Here is a 12458-nt window from a genome sequence, read left to right as displayed (position 1 = left end):
GTGATCAACAAAAATGTGAAAGCTTTTAGAAAGATGACTGTGACTTTGATAATATCAGTAAATTGTACGATTTTAGAATTTCTTAACCTTTCTTATAGATGTTTCCATATATTCTAATAAAAAATATGGCATTTTTGATATTGGCTTGCAACAAAACAATCTCAAACATTTAGGAAAAAATAGTTTTGCGAAAAGTAAAAAATTATATTGCGCAATCTGGAATATTGGAAAAAATATTTACAAATCCGAATTACGCTTGTTGATTCTTCAAAAAATCGTAATCTTTAAAAGGGTAATATTTAAACTCTATTGTTTAGGATAAAATAGATGTTGGAAAACTAAAAAATAATTAAACTGTGTAAATTGAAATATTGACAAAATAAATATATACAAATATAAATTACGCTTGTTGATATTTAAAAACTTTAGAAAAAGCTTTCTTACTGGACAAAAATAAATGGATACACATTTTGTGATAAGTTAAATTATTTGACAAAATTAAGACAAATATATTTGAAAAAATAACTCAAAATTAGCAGTAAAAGTGTTAACTTTTGTTTTGTGTATGTAAGTACTGTCAGAATTTTAAGATCAGATATCGAATTTTTCGTGCTGGCAATGTTTCGTTCAAGCATCATCAGAGTGTTGGCTGCCGATTTTTAGTTTTTTTGATGTGATATTTTCTGTTTTTCAATTTGCCGTTAGGATGGAATATACTTATTTTTATTTAAAAACTCTGATTTTTGGATTTTATAAATAATATACACTTCGGTAATAATACTTAATGGGGTGAGTAAAGTGATATTTAAAACAAGTTAGGTTGTCGCAACTTGACATTCATAATGGCGGTCAGTCGTTAATTTTTGCCTTTTGGTTCGTATACGAGATATATCGATGGATTTTAAAAAGACGTAGCGTCTCGCGGAGTTATATGGTAAATTAGTGGCGTTTTTAGTGATGTTAGATGTGATTTCTGTTTCGTTTTGATGTGTTTGACCAAGGTGGGGTTCCGAATTTCAGATGGATTTAGGTGATGAAGCCCTTTTGGATATGGACCTTCTGGCCGATGAAGGGTCGGACGACGAAGGAGATGCCCCCGTGTCGTCCGGTGAGTGAAGTCTGTCTAGTTCGTTCGGTTTCCGCGTTCATGCCGTCAGTGGAAAGTGTTATATGTTAACCTTCAACTGTTTGGTGCGTAGGCCCCGCTTCCACGCCGACGTCGTCCACCTCGTCCCCCCCGCAGGGCGTGGAAGAGCCGCCGTCGCCCCACGGGATGTGGCCCGCTGGAATGTTCGTGGGGAGCGCGGGCTCCTTCGGGGGCTCGAGCTCGGCGTTCGGGAGGCTGGCTTACTCGGCCAAAAGGGGTCCCGGCAGGCCCAGGAAGGAAGGCACGAAGCCCTCGCGCGATGGAAAAGTTGTCAAAAGGCGAGTGTATTTACTATTGCTAACTGATTAATCCGAAGGACAAAACCTCGTACACTTGTTTATCCATTCGGCCTTATCTTCTAAGAATAACATGGTTCAATTTAAAATAAAACTTAGTTTTATTTATTTTGTGTATTAGAATGCTCAGAATTTTCCATCAACAGGTTTAAATGAAAACATACTTTCTGCGATCTTAATAGTGCTTCATTCTAAACATTTCTTCAATTCAATATAAATTAAAATAAATATATTAAATGTTACACATATTCAAATTCAGTGCATATATGTTATAACAATATGTTGAACATTAATAAGAAAGCAAAGAGAAAAGTTGTTAAAATTGTGACGAGGATACAGATGTAACTTTTGTTAAAAGAGTAGAAGAATTTGGCATTGAAAACCCCCCCCCCCCCGGAGACTATTCCATAAAAGACTTTTCTTTAAGTGTTATTTTCCATCACAGCAGCAGCTCAACAGGCATAACCATCAGAATTTGAATGAATCTATGTTCTTATATATTAATCCCTTCAACTTCTTAAAACCTCAACTAACCATGAAAGTTATTAAAAAAAAAATCCTGTTCTTTAATAGATAAATTTAGGAGGTTTACAAAAAAATATTTTTCTCACAGTGACATATATCACTCACTCCTTTCAAGAACGTCAAAATTTAAAAAAACTTGATTTTTCAGGACAACGTTTTTAAAGTTTAAAAATATAATACAATAATAAATATCAAGCCACTTATTGAACTTTTTACTGTGTAACAGATCTTTTTAGGTAAAACCTGAAGGTTCTTTCTCCATTTGAAAAATATTTAATATAGTTAAAAAAAATAATTAAACAATACCTTTTCTTCAAAATGCAAAAACAACACTTTCTGCCCTGTAGCGGGTAAATATTAAGTTAAAAATATGCCGCTTTTGCTGGGATAAAGTACATTTTTGGGCATTCCGAAAACATGCACAACTGAAAATTGACGATTTTTGATTTATGACGTTCTTGAAAGGAGTGAGCGATATGTCCTTGATTTGTCAATGCTCTGTCACAAAGAATAATAATGTGTATATATACTTTGTTATTATTTCTAAAATGCACATGTTGATGTTGAACCAAAAAGGAATGAAACCTGTGAATTCATATATTGTAGCCGAACACTGTAACCACTACACCAACAGGTTTTTTTTATTTATTAATTTGATACATCAAAATCAATGCAATAAGGAAAAGTGGTCTTAAATACAGAATATTGTAATGTGAGTTGGTACAATTTAACGTGTTGTTTCCCAACCAAGCATTTTTTAAATGAAGTTATTAAAAATTCTTAATTTTTCATGATATATGATTATTAAAAATACCAAATGAATCAATATAATGTTGATTTACTATTTTTTTTGTTGATTATGCATTTTATGCATTGTATTAACACATTTCGGACGGGTTTTTTTTTACACCTGCGGACCACTGAATATGATAATTGTGTACATATAGTTTAGACCATAAACAAGAGATCGGTACATGATATTCATATAAAAACATTAAATAATTCCTTCTTTTCTGACTTTGAAATTAGGCCAGCGCAGAATGTAAAAATACACTTACCGAACGGGTAGAAATACCTTTCCCGTCCTTAGTATGTTAACAATAATGATGAAATACAAGCATTTTTATCTTTAAATTTCTTTATAAATTCACTGGCATTAGTTTTTCGAAAACAGTTTTTTACAATATATTTAAATATTTAGAATTATGAAGCTAGTCATATTGTTTTTACAGAGAATATATAATTTTAACCTCTACATAACATTCTTATTAGGGTAGGTGGTGAACTCTTGCTACGTAACTAAACTTTTTTAATTAAAAAAAAAAAGTTCAAATTCCAAGTCATTTTGATATTTGTTAAATATTCCTAAATATCTGAATATGAATGAAATATTTTCTACAGTTCTATGGTTTTTATTATTTTTTCTTATTTTAATGCATGTAAAATAAATAATTATAATTTCGGCTAATTTATGTAAAATACTATCTCGAGGGTGCTTAAATTAAATTGTGAAATAAAAGTAAAGGGAAAAAGAAAATTATGGGAATTATTTGTGATTCAATGTGTTTTAATATTTTTGTTGCTCTAAACATCTCATTTGCACAATTTCAAATTGCTTGTAGGAAAACATTTTGTGCCATCTGTTCCGAAACATCGAAGGCACGCTCCCAAAATTTTAATGCATTGGTTGCAAGCCAATAAGATTGATGCGGCTGATCAAAACTACTGACTAGATGTCTGATCAGCTGATTAACCAAACATTTAAATAACAGAAAGGATACTTAATTATAACGTTTATTGAATTTCCTTAATTACCAATACATTGTGATATAGATTTCCTGCTATTAACGGATCCTGTGAATGGCTTCACGTTTCCTGCGTAAAATGTGTTAATATTTTAATTTTTTTCACCATTGCAGGTATCGTACTAATCTAAATACAATGCGGGGTTTCAAAAAACACCGAGGTAGTAGAGAGGACAGCTTGGAAGATTTATTTGATGACAGCGAACTGTTAATATGTGCCCCAGAAGAACCTCCTTATTTTCCTGAAAAATGGTAATTGATTTATAAAATTTTTAAATTAACATTTAAAAAAAAAAACCATAATGATTTCTTCAATCATAATGTGGATCCTTATATGGATGATGTCATGTTAATTATGCCATGCCATATTTAGCCATGTTAATTATAGGTATCTAATCTACAGACAAGTATATGGAGAAGATATTGAATTTAGATAAATCGTGTAACACACATAAATAATTTCAATATCATCGCTATACGTTTGTTTACCTGTTTGCATTCCTGTCGCAAATTCTATTACGGTTATTACTCCGATTTAGTGGTTGCTTTTTTACATATCACATTTCAGATTGGTGTTTTTTACATCTGCGGACCACTTGTGACGGGATTTGATAGTTTTGTACATATAGCTAAGACTTTAACAAAGAGATTGGTATATAATATTCATACAAAAACATTGGATAATTTCTTTTCTTCTGCCTTAGAAATAAAGCCAGCGCAGAAGGTTTTATCATAATAACCATTTTATTTAGTTGAAAAGGCAGCACGGTGAAACATTGATTTAATGTCTTAATTTCATAAAGACAAAAACTAAAGAAAAAATGTTTTATCCAAATTCAAAATAAAATTACCAGAAGAGATCTATGATTTTTTTTTAAATTATAAATTTTATTTTCGTATTTTTAATTGTATATTAACACATTTCGAATGTGCATTGGGTGTTTTTTATGACTGCTGGTGACGGGATATAAATAAATTTGATAATTATATAAATTAAATATGAATTACATATAGTTTAGACCTTAACGAAGAGATTGGTACATAATATTCATATATAAACATTAAATATGTAATTTCTTCTTTTCTGACTTTGAAATGAGGCTGGCGCAGAAGGTAAAAATACCTTACCCGTCCTTAAGCATCAATCGACCAAACGGGTAGAAATACCTTTCCCGTCCAAAGTGTGATATTATGGGCATGGGCGCTAATTGAGTTATGCCCTGTTCAGGCCCGGCAAGCTGTGCGCTCTGTGCAATCTGGGCGAGCGCAGCCAACTGGGGCAGGGCGAGATGCTGCGGGTGGGGTGCGGGGTGCTGCCCCCCGCGCCGGCGCCGCCCCCCTCCCCGCCCGCCGCGCCGCCCGCGCCCCCGCCCCTGCCCCCGCCCCTGGACTCCCCCACCACCCCCACCTCGCTGGCGCCGCTGGCCCCGCCGGTGCCCACCTCCCGGCGACAGAAGAACATCAACAAGTGCAAGTGAGTGCCGTTGCGATATTGTCAACCTAAACCGCCGCTCTAAATTTCCAGAGAGAAAATATAAAACGTCAAAACCGTGTAAATATGTCCAAGCTAACAAATTTATGATGAACTTAAGTCAAAGTGACCGTCTCCGTGGTGTAATGGTTAGCGTGTTTAGCTACCGTGTTGGAGGTCCCTGGTTGGATTCCCAGGTAGGGGTGAAAATAAATATTAGTGATCCTCACTCTAATATTTATTTAATATCACCCTGGACTGGTCTCTGAAGCGCAGGATTGATCATCTTGCCTTCATTAAAGTAACATCATGATAATGCTGCTTCAATACGACGCAGTGCCCTATGCACCATTGGGTGCGGATAAGGGTTAGAAGAAGAAGTAAGTCAAAGTACTATTTCCTTTTTTTTTTAAATTATTGTAACATTTAAATAGCCTTATAGTTTGAAAATAAATAAGGCAGCAGCAGGCACCTCGGTGGTTGGACCTCTACGTGCAGCGTAGTTAAAAGATAGCTGGAGAAGAGTCATTGCTTCAACAAGAGTCACAACCCTCACTAATGAGGACTAAGACAGAGAAGTATAATTTGCATGCAAAAGTATCGGATAAAAGTGTTTAATATTGAACACCTACTAATTTAATTTTTAAAATTTCAGAACACCATCTTGCAATCCAGAGCACACGGATGAGCTGTCGATAATAGGTCATGTCGAGAGTACCAACTTACTCGGGGTAGCGGAAGAGGGCTTCCTCTACGTGCACAAGCACTGCCTGGAGTGGAGTCCACCGGTCGAGCCCAAGGGTGACCTGATGGACCCGTCCGCTGAGAAGGACCTTGACAATATTCAACAGGAGTGTGACGAGGCTGTGAAAGCTTTAGTTTCCGCAGCTCTGCAGAGGAAGTGTTCTTTCTGTATGAGATTCGGGGCCAGCATTACCTGCAAGGTATGTAAACCAATATATAATACTTTTTAAACTCTTTAAACTATCCGTGAATATTTTTATTCATCTTCAAACCTTTATCCGCACCCAATGGTACATAGGGCACTGCATTATATAAACGCGGTTTATATTGATTGTTAACACACAAAAGAAAGGTGATTAGCCCTCCGCTTTAGGTACCTGTCCAGGGTAATATTGAATAAATTTTAGAGTAAAAAAAATCACTTTGATTTATTTGACCTCCCCTTGAATCGAACCCGGGACCTCCAGTGTGGTAGTCGAGCGTGCCGACCATTACACTACGGAGGTGAAAATTTATTTACTAATGAAAAATGCTTTCTTTTTGCAGATGAGCTGTTCCAGTTTATTTCATTACCCGTGCGTGTTAGCCTCCGGAGGGTTCCAAGAAATAACGGGACACGCTTCCTTCTGCAAGGATCATGTCTACAAAGTGCCTCTTGTGTGTAAGTGTTTTCGCCGCCTTTACAGAGCATCTGTGATCCCCTATAACTTGTACTAAAGCTGTCTGTATTGGCCAGGTCCCGATGTGGAGTGTCACACCTGCTGCCTAGTGGGAGACATGTCCAACCTCATGACGTGCTGTGTGTGCAATGCGCATCATCATGGAACCTGTGTTGGGCTTTCTCAATTACCGGGTAAGAACAAATATTGTAGTATGTAATGACAAACTGATGAAAATCATTGGAAGATCTTGGATGATTTTGAAAAATGTAGGAATGATTCACATTGCTCATTGCCATTGAAAATAGGAAATTCATCAAATATTTTACTTGATGAATATGGATATCGTAATAAACATTTTATTTTTTGAAAATGCAGCACAGTGAAACATTGATTTAATATTTTAATTTCATATATTTCATACAGACAAAAACTAAAGAAAAATGGTGTTATCCAAATTCAAAATAAAATTACCAGAAGAGATCTATGATTTTTTTTCATATTTTTAAATGTATATTACACATTTCGAATGGGCGTTGTGTGTTTATTTATGCCTGCCTGACTGCTGGCGACGGGATTTGATTATTATATAAATTAAATATGAAAACATATAGTTAAGACCTTAACGAAGAGATTGGTACATAATATTCATATAAAAACAATAAATATCTAATTTCTTCTTTTCTGACTGAAATGAGGCCGGCGCAGAAGGTAAAAATACCCTTCCTATCCTTTGTATCCTAGCATCAATCGACCGAACGGGCAGAAATACCTTTTCTATCCATGGTGTGTTAATGTGTAGTAATGATGATGCAGGAGTTCGAGCGGGCTGGACCTGCAAGCAGTGCCGGGTGTGTCAGGTGTGCCACAACACTGGCCCGGAGCAGGGGGAGGCGAGGTCGGTGGCGTGCGAGCAGTGCGACAAGCTCTACCACGCCTCTTGCATACGGCCCATCATGACCACCATACCCAAGTACGGGTGGAAGTGCAAGGTACGCTCTTTACGGACACTTTCTCACTGTTCAAATCAAACCCCCTAATAATTGGGTAGACGCTCGACTGCGAAACTGGCGTCGACGGTTCCATACCTGCCAATTGCAAAATGAATTCAAGAAAGGTTTATTTTCAATTGATGTCGGTGTTTGTGATGTATTTTTCACATCTACCTTCCCTATCCTTACCACCCTATCTGCAGACAATCCTCTAAAAGGCGGCTTATTCCTTTTTAAATTTTTGAAATAAAAATAAAAAAAATAAATTTTTACGTCATCGCAACACAAAAGATACCTGTAATCAAAATTATAAAAATCAAAATTTAAGTTGTGACCAAACATTGTGAGTCCCGTCCATTTTGATTCTTAATTCAACAAAGCGCTGAAGATTTATGTCTATAGCCGTATTTAGATATACGTGCTTTAAATATACACTATTGTATATGCAACATGCCCATGTTTTGCATGAGGTATAATCTGAGCTACATCACAGACATCCCCGTAGTCGTAGAGAAAAGATAAAAGCAGTCGATAAATGGTGAATGGTTTGACTGTTCAGTGTTGTCGGGTGTGCTCCGACTGCGGTTCGCGCAGCCCGGGCGCGGGTGCGTCATCGCGCTGGCACGCGCACTACACGGTGTGCGACTCGTGCTACCAGCAGCGCAACAAGGGACTCTCCTGCCCCATTTGTCGGCGGGCCTACCGAGCCGCTCACCAGAGGGAGATGGTGCAATGTTCGCACTGCAAAAAGTAAGGGACTTTATACTCATTTACAAAACATCATTTCCAAACCAATATGTAAGCCTTGAATTAAAAGCTTCAACGCAACATTATCGTCCATACTCCTTTGGGACTAGTTAATATTTTGGTTGGACCATAAGATTTGTCCATACTCTCCGACAGTTTGATACTATAAATATTTTATGAATACTTCTCGCTTTGTTTATTGACAAAAAAGGAGAACATTTGACCTTTTGTGTACTTTTCTATTCACTTACTTTTGGTGTTTGAATAGATTATCCACCCCGCATGATTTGGTTCTTGGTTGATTTCCGAATTACACCATGAACATTCACAATAGATAAATGTTTTCCTTGATCTTGTTTGTAAGATTGTTGTTATTTTGTATTTCTATTAATGGAGCGCATTTCTAATGGTTTTATTTTGCTCAGGTATGTTCACGGGGGGTGTGATGCCGACGCAGATTTAGGAACATATCAACTGAAGAAGGAATCTATTCCGGAATATGATTATGTTTGTCCTGTATGCATATCAATGGGGCCAATGCAACGACGTAAAGATAGTAAGGAATTCTCGCTTAATCTCAGTTACATGTCTCGTAATATCTGATTTTAAAATTGGTCGTTTAATGAAATTGTATTTTTTAGGTATTGATGATGAAAGTTTATCAGCGTCGCAAGAGTCATTATATGATGAACTGGGGATGGACCAAGACCCGCTCGCTTTCGACTCTAAGGTTTGTATTTTGATAATCGCATTTCAAAGAACCATTTTGCGATGATTGATAAAATTACATGTCTCTTACAAAAATTTTTAGATGGATTTTGGACTGGGTAAAGGAAAACCTTACAGCGTCTCCTCGAAAATAGCAAAGAAAAAGTTGAGCGTATACAGACTTAAGACTGGGTACGGTGCGGGCATGGCGGGGAAATTGGCTTTTAACAAGAGACAGCGGTCGGGGTTTATGGACTTTGCGCGGAAGAGAGGCGGTAAACCCAAGATGCGAGGGGTGTTTGGTGTCCCGGGACTTGGTCTCCAGCGACCGCAAGCTCAAGATAACAAAGGTGGAGAAGATGAACCGGGTATTTAAAATTTTATTATTTATTTTATTTTTAATTTTTTAATTTTTTTTTTCATTCATAATCATTTTGTATATTTTTTTTAAGGTGTTGAAAACAAATTGGTGCTCTGTTCGAGTAAGGACAAATTTGTGCTATCTCAGGACATCTGCGTGATGTGCGGGGCCCTGGGAACGGATTCCGAAGGCTGCCTGATTGCGTGTGCTCAGTGTGGTCAGACCTACCACCCGTACTGTGTTAGCGTCAAGGTAACTTAAACGGATTCAGACACAATTATTTTTTAACAACTGACGGCTGATTCTCAATAATCGTCAGATCGATGAGAATCTAAAAGAAATCGTACATGCGAGTTAATTGTTTATGGTTATTTAGGATATTTACGAATGCAATGCAATAAGCATTGCACTCGTAAATATCCTCCATTTTTTATACTGCCACATGCCTTTAAATGACCATAGTTATAATATTATTTAGAATGAATAACACATCAAACATCAATATATATGTAATTTCCTTTAACTCGATTGCAATTCAAATATTTTAATTGATTGTTTTCTTAAAGCACCGTTTTTGCATTGAAAAAATAAGTTTTTCTTCGAAATAATTATATGGTTTTTAAAAATGAAAAGAAAAGATTTATTGAAAGGTAAGGAGTTAAAAGAACATATAAAAATATTTTTTCTATATTGCAGTCATACAGGAGAAAGTGACTAAGTGCATTTTTTACAAAAATGTGATCATTGACTATTTGATATCTTACTACGTAGCTTAATATTGCCCTGAAAAAAATCCCAAAGGATTTTAAAGTTGAAAGTATAACATATTGACTTGTTAACAATGACTAACTGCATTGATGTTTATTTTCGTCAAGCAAAAGTGACTTAATTGGCAACTCCTGAATTTTTTTTATACATTTTGTTAGTTAGTCACTTTCTCCTGTACGACTACGATATATATATTCTAAAAAACAAAAAAATATTCAATATACATTCTTTAAAAAAATCAGACATGAAAAGACATGTGACCTTTCCAGTGGAACAAATACTACTTAACGAATGCTAAGACTTAAGCAATCACTTTATTCACTTGGGTCTTAAAAAAAAATCTTTCGTGGAAAGACGTGTTACCACTCCGATGGTCAGCAGTTGATCAAATTCTGAGTTTCGTTGTATCCCTTTAATGAAACGGGTGATTGAACGCGTGTGTGTTCCGACCAGGTGACGAGCGTGATAGTGCAGAAGGGGTGGCGCTGCCTGGACTGCACGGTGTGCGAGGGCTGCGGGCGGCGCGACGACGAGGCGCGGCTGGTGCTGTGCGACGACTGCGACGTGTCCTACCACACGTACTGCGCGCGACCGCCGCTGCCCGCCGTCCCGCGCGGCTGCTGGAGATGCGCGCGCTGCCGCCGCTGCGCCACCTGCGGCACCACAGAACCGGGCGCCGAGACCAACTGGTGTAACGGCTACACGGGTAATCCTCACTCTATGACACCAGTAAAACGAGACCCAGACTTCCATATTCTTCTTCATCTTTGATGAGATGTCAAAAAATAAGAGAAGTGGTCAAATTGAGCACAGGGTTTATGAACCTATTTGAAAATTGTTATGTAGTTTGAAACGTGTTCTAAAAAAATATTTTCCCCTTTAGAATGCGGCCCGTGCGCATCGTTGGTGATGTGCGCTGCGTGTGGGTCCCCTTACAGTGATGGAGACCTCATCCTGCAATGTTCGCAGTGCCAGCGTTGGCTGCACGGTGCTTGCGACACAGTTCACAATGAACAGGAAGCGGATATATGTTGCCAAAAGGGGTAATTATTTAAAAAAAAAATTAATTTAATTTCAATTAATTGAATTTCTTTTGAGGATATTCCTTGTAAAACTGCATTTTATGATTACAAATATAAATATTTTTTTATTGTCCACTCATGTTCTTACACTGGCAACAAATTTTGTAATAATAAAAGTGAATGAAATTTTGTTATAATGCAATTTAAACTGAGTGATATTTTTTTCCATGAAATAACTAAATTCATTTTTAATTTAGGTTTTACTTAGTAAATATGTACCACTTTTTCTTTAAATATATTGTGACATGTGTTTCGATACATTCCGCATCATTTTCAAACACCGTATGAATGAAATAAAATGATTTGTAATGCATTGAAATGAAATTTACTAAGCAAAACTTAAATTGTCCGCCTCCGTAGTGTAATGGTCAGCACGCTCAGCTACCGTTCTGGAGGTCCCGGGTTCGATTCCCAGGGGGGTCAAATAAATATAAGTGATTTTTTCACTCCAATATTTATTCAATATTACCCTGGACTGTTACCTGAAGAGGAGGGCTGATCACCTTTCCTTCATGTGTTAACAATCAAGATAACACTGCGTTTATATGGTGCAGTGCCCTTTGCACCATTGGGGTGCGGATAAGGGTTTAAAGAAAACTTAAATTAAAAATGGATAGATTTTACTACAATTGACTGCCAAATTAATTGATAAAATATGTTTTGATTACCTTCAGGTATTGCTGTTTGTTGTGTCGTCCGCGTGACGCGCCTCCGCCGCACCTGGCGCCCGCGCCGCCCCCCGCGCCGCCCTCGCCGCCGCCGCAGCCCGTGGCCGCGCGCGCCAGCTCGCCGCCGGGCGGGGAGTTCTACCTGGACGGCGTGTGCCTCAGCGCGGGCGGCATGCGGGCCATGCGCGCGCTGCAGGGCGACGCTGCCGCGCACTTCGGGCCCGGCGCGCGCAAGAAGCGCCGCCCCAAGGGGGACGCGCCGCCCGACAAGAATTCCGGTGAGTCGACCGATCTCGAGCCCAGTCAAGGTCCAACCTCTCAAATCCGTTTATCTCTTATCATGAAAGCTCTTTAACCTGTTCACCGGGGAGTTCACTTTTTAATTATGTAACATACAACGGGCGCGAACTCTTTCACTAGGACGTGTCAATACGTCACGCCCGGTGGACATGATTTCGTGTATTTTATTTATGCTTAAAATATGA

At 37.7% G+C, this 12458-nt stretch overlaps 1 protein-coding gene across 7 annotated transcripts in view; it reads left to right on the top strand.

The window, feature by feature from the left end:
* Positions 1-617: 617 nt before the first annotated feature.
* Positions 618-12458, top strand: part of LOC148311347 (uncharacterized) — a 58947-nt gene continuing 47106 nt past the window's right edge. For all 7 annotated transcript variants that reach the window (XM_088256775.1, XM_088256774.1, XM_088256776.1 and 4 more), the window contains exons 1-17: positions 618-789; positions 1021-1108; positions 1200-1425; positions 3888-4025; positions 5002-5247; positions 5900-6188; positions 6535-6649; positions 6725-6841; positions 7464-7639; positions 8199-8389; positions 8812-8942; positions 9028-9116; positions 9198-9462; positions 9547-9707; positions 10677-10929; positions 11107-11266; positions 11980-12251. In XM_088256775.1, the coding sequence (XP_088112901.1) occupies positions 1021-1108; positions 1200-1425; positions 3888-4025; positions 5002-5247; positions 5900-6188; positions 6535-6649; positions 6725-6841; positions 7464-7639; positions 8199-8389; positions 8812-8942; positions 9028-9116; positions 9198-9462; positions 9547-9707; positions 10677-10929; positions 11107-11266; positions 11980-12251 (2917 nt within the window). In that variant the 5' untranslated portion in view covers positions 618-789. The remainder of the gene's footprint in view (positions 790-1020; positions 1109-1199; positions 1426-3887; positions 4026-5001; positions 5248-5899; positions 6189-6534; positions 6650-6724; positions 6842-7463; positions 7640-8198; positions 8390-8811; positions 8943-9027; positions 9117-9197; positions 9463-9546; positions 9708-10676; positions 10930-11106; positions 11267-11979; positions 12252-12458) is intronic.

The sequence above is a fragment of the Brachycentrus maculatus genome, unplaced genomic scaffold, assembly GCF_059751285.1.
Source record: "Brachycentrus maculatus isolate JH-2025_06_01 unplaced genomic scaffold, ASM5975128v1 h1tg000066l, whole genome shotgun sequence".
NCBI lineage: Eukaryota > Metazoa > Arthropoda > Insecta > Trichoptera > Brachycentridae > Brachycentrus > Brachycentrus maculatus.
This window is presented reverse-complemented; position numbering and strand designations above follow the sequence as displayed.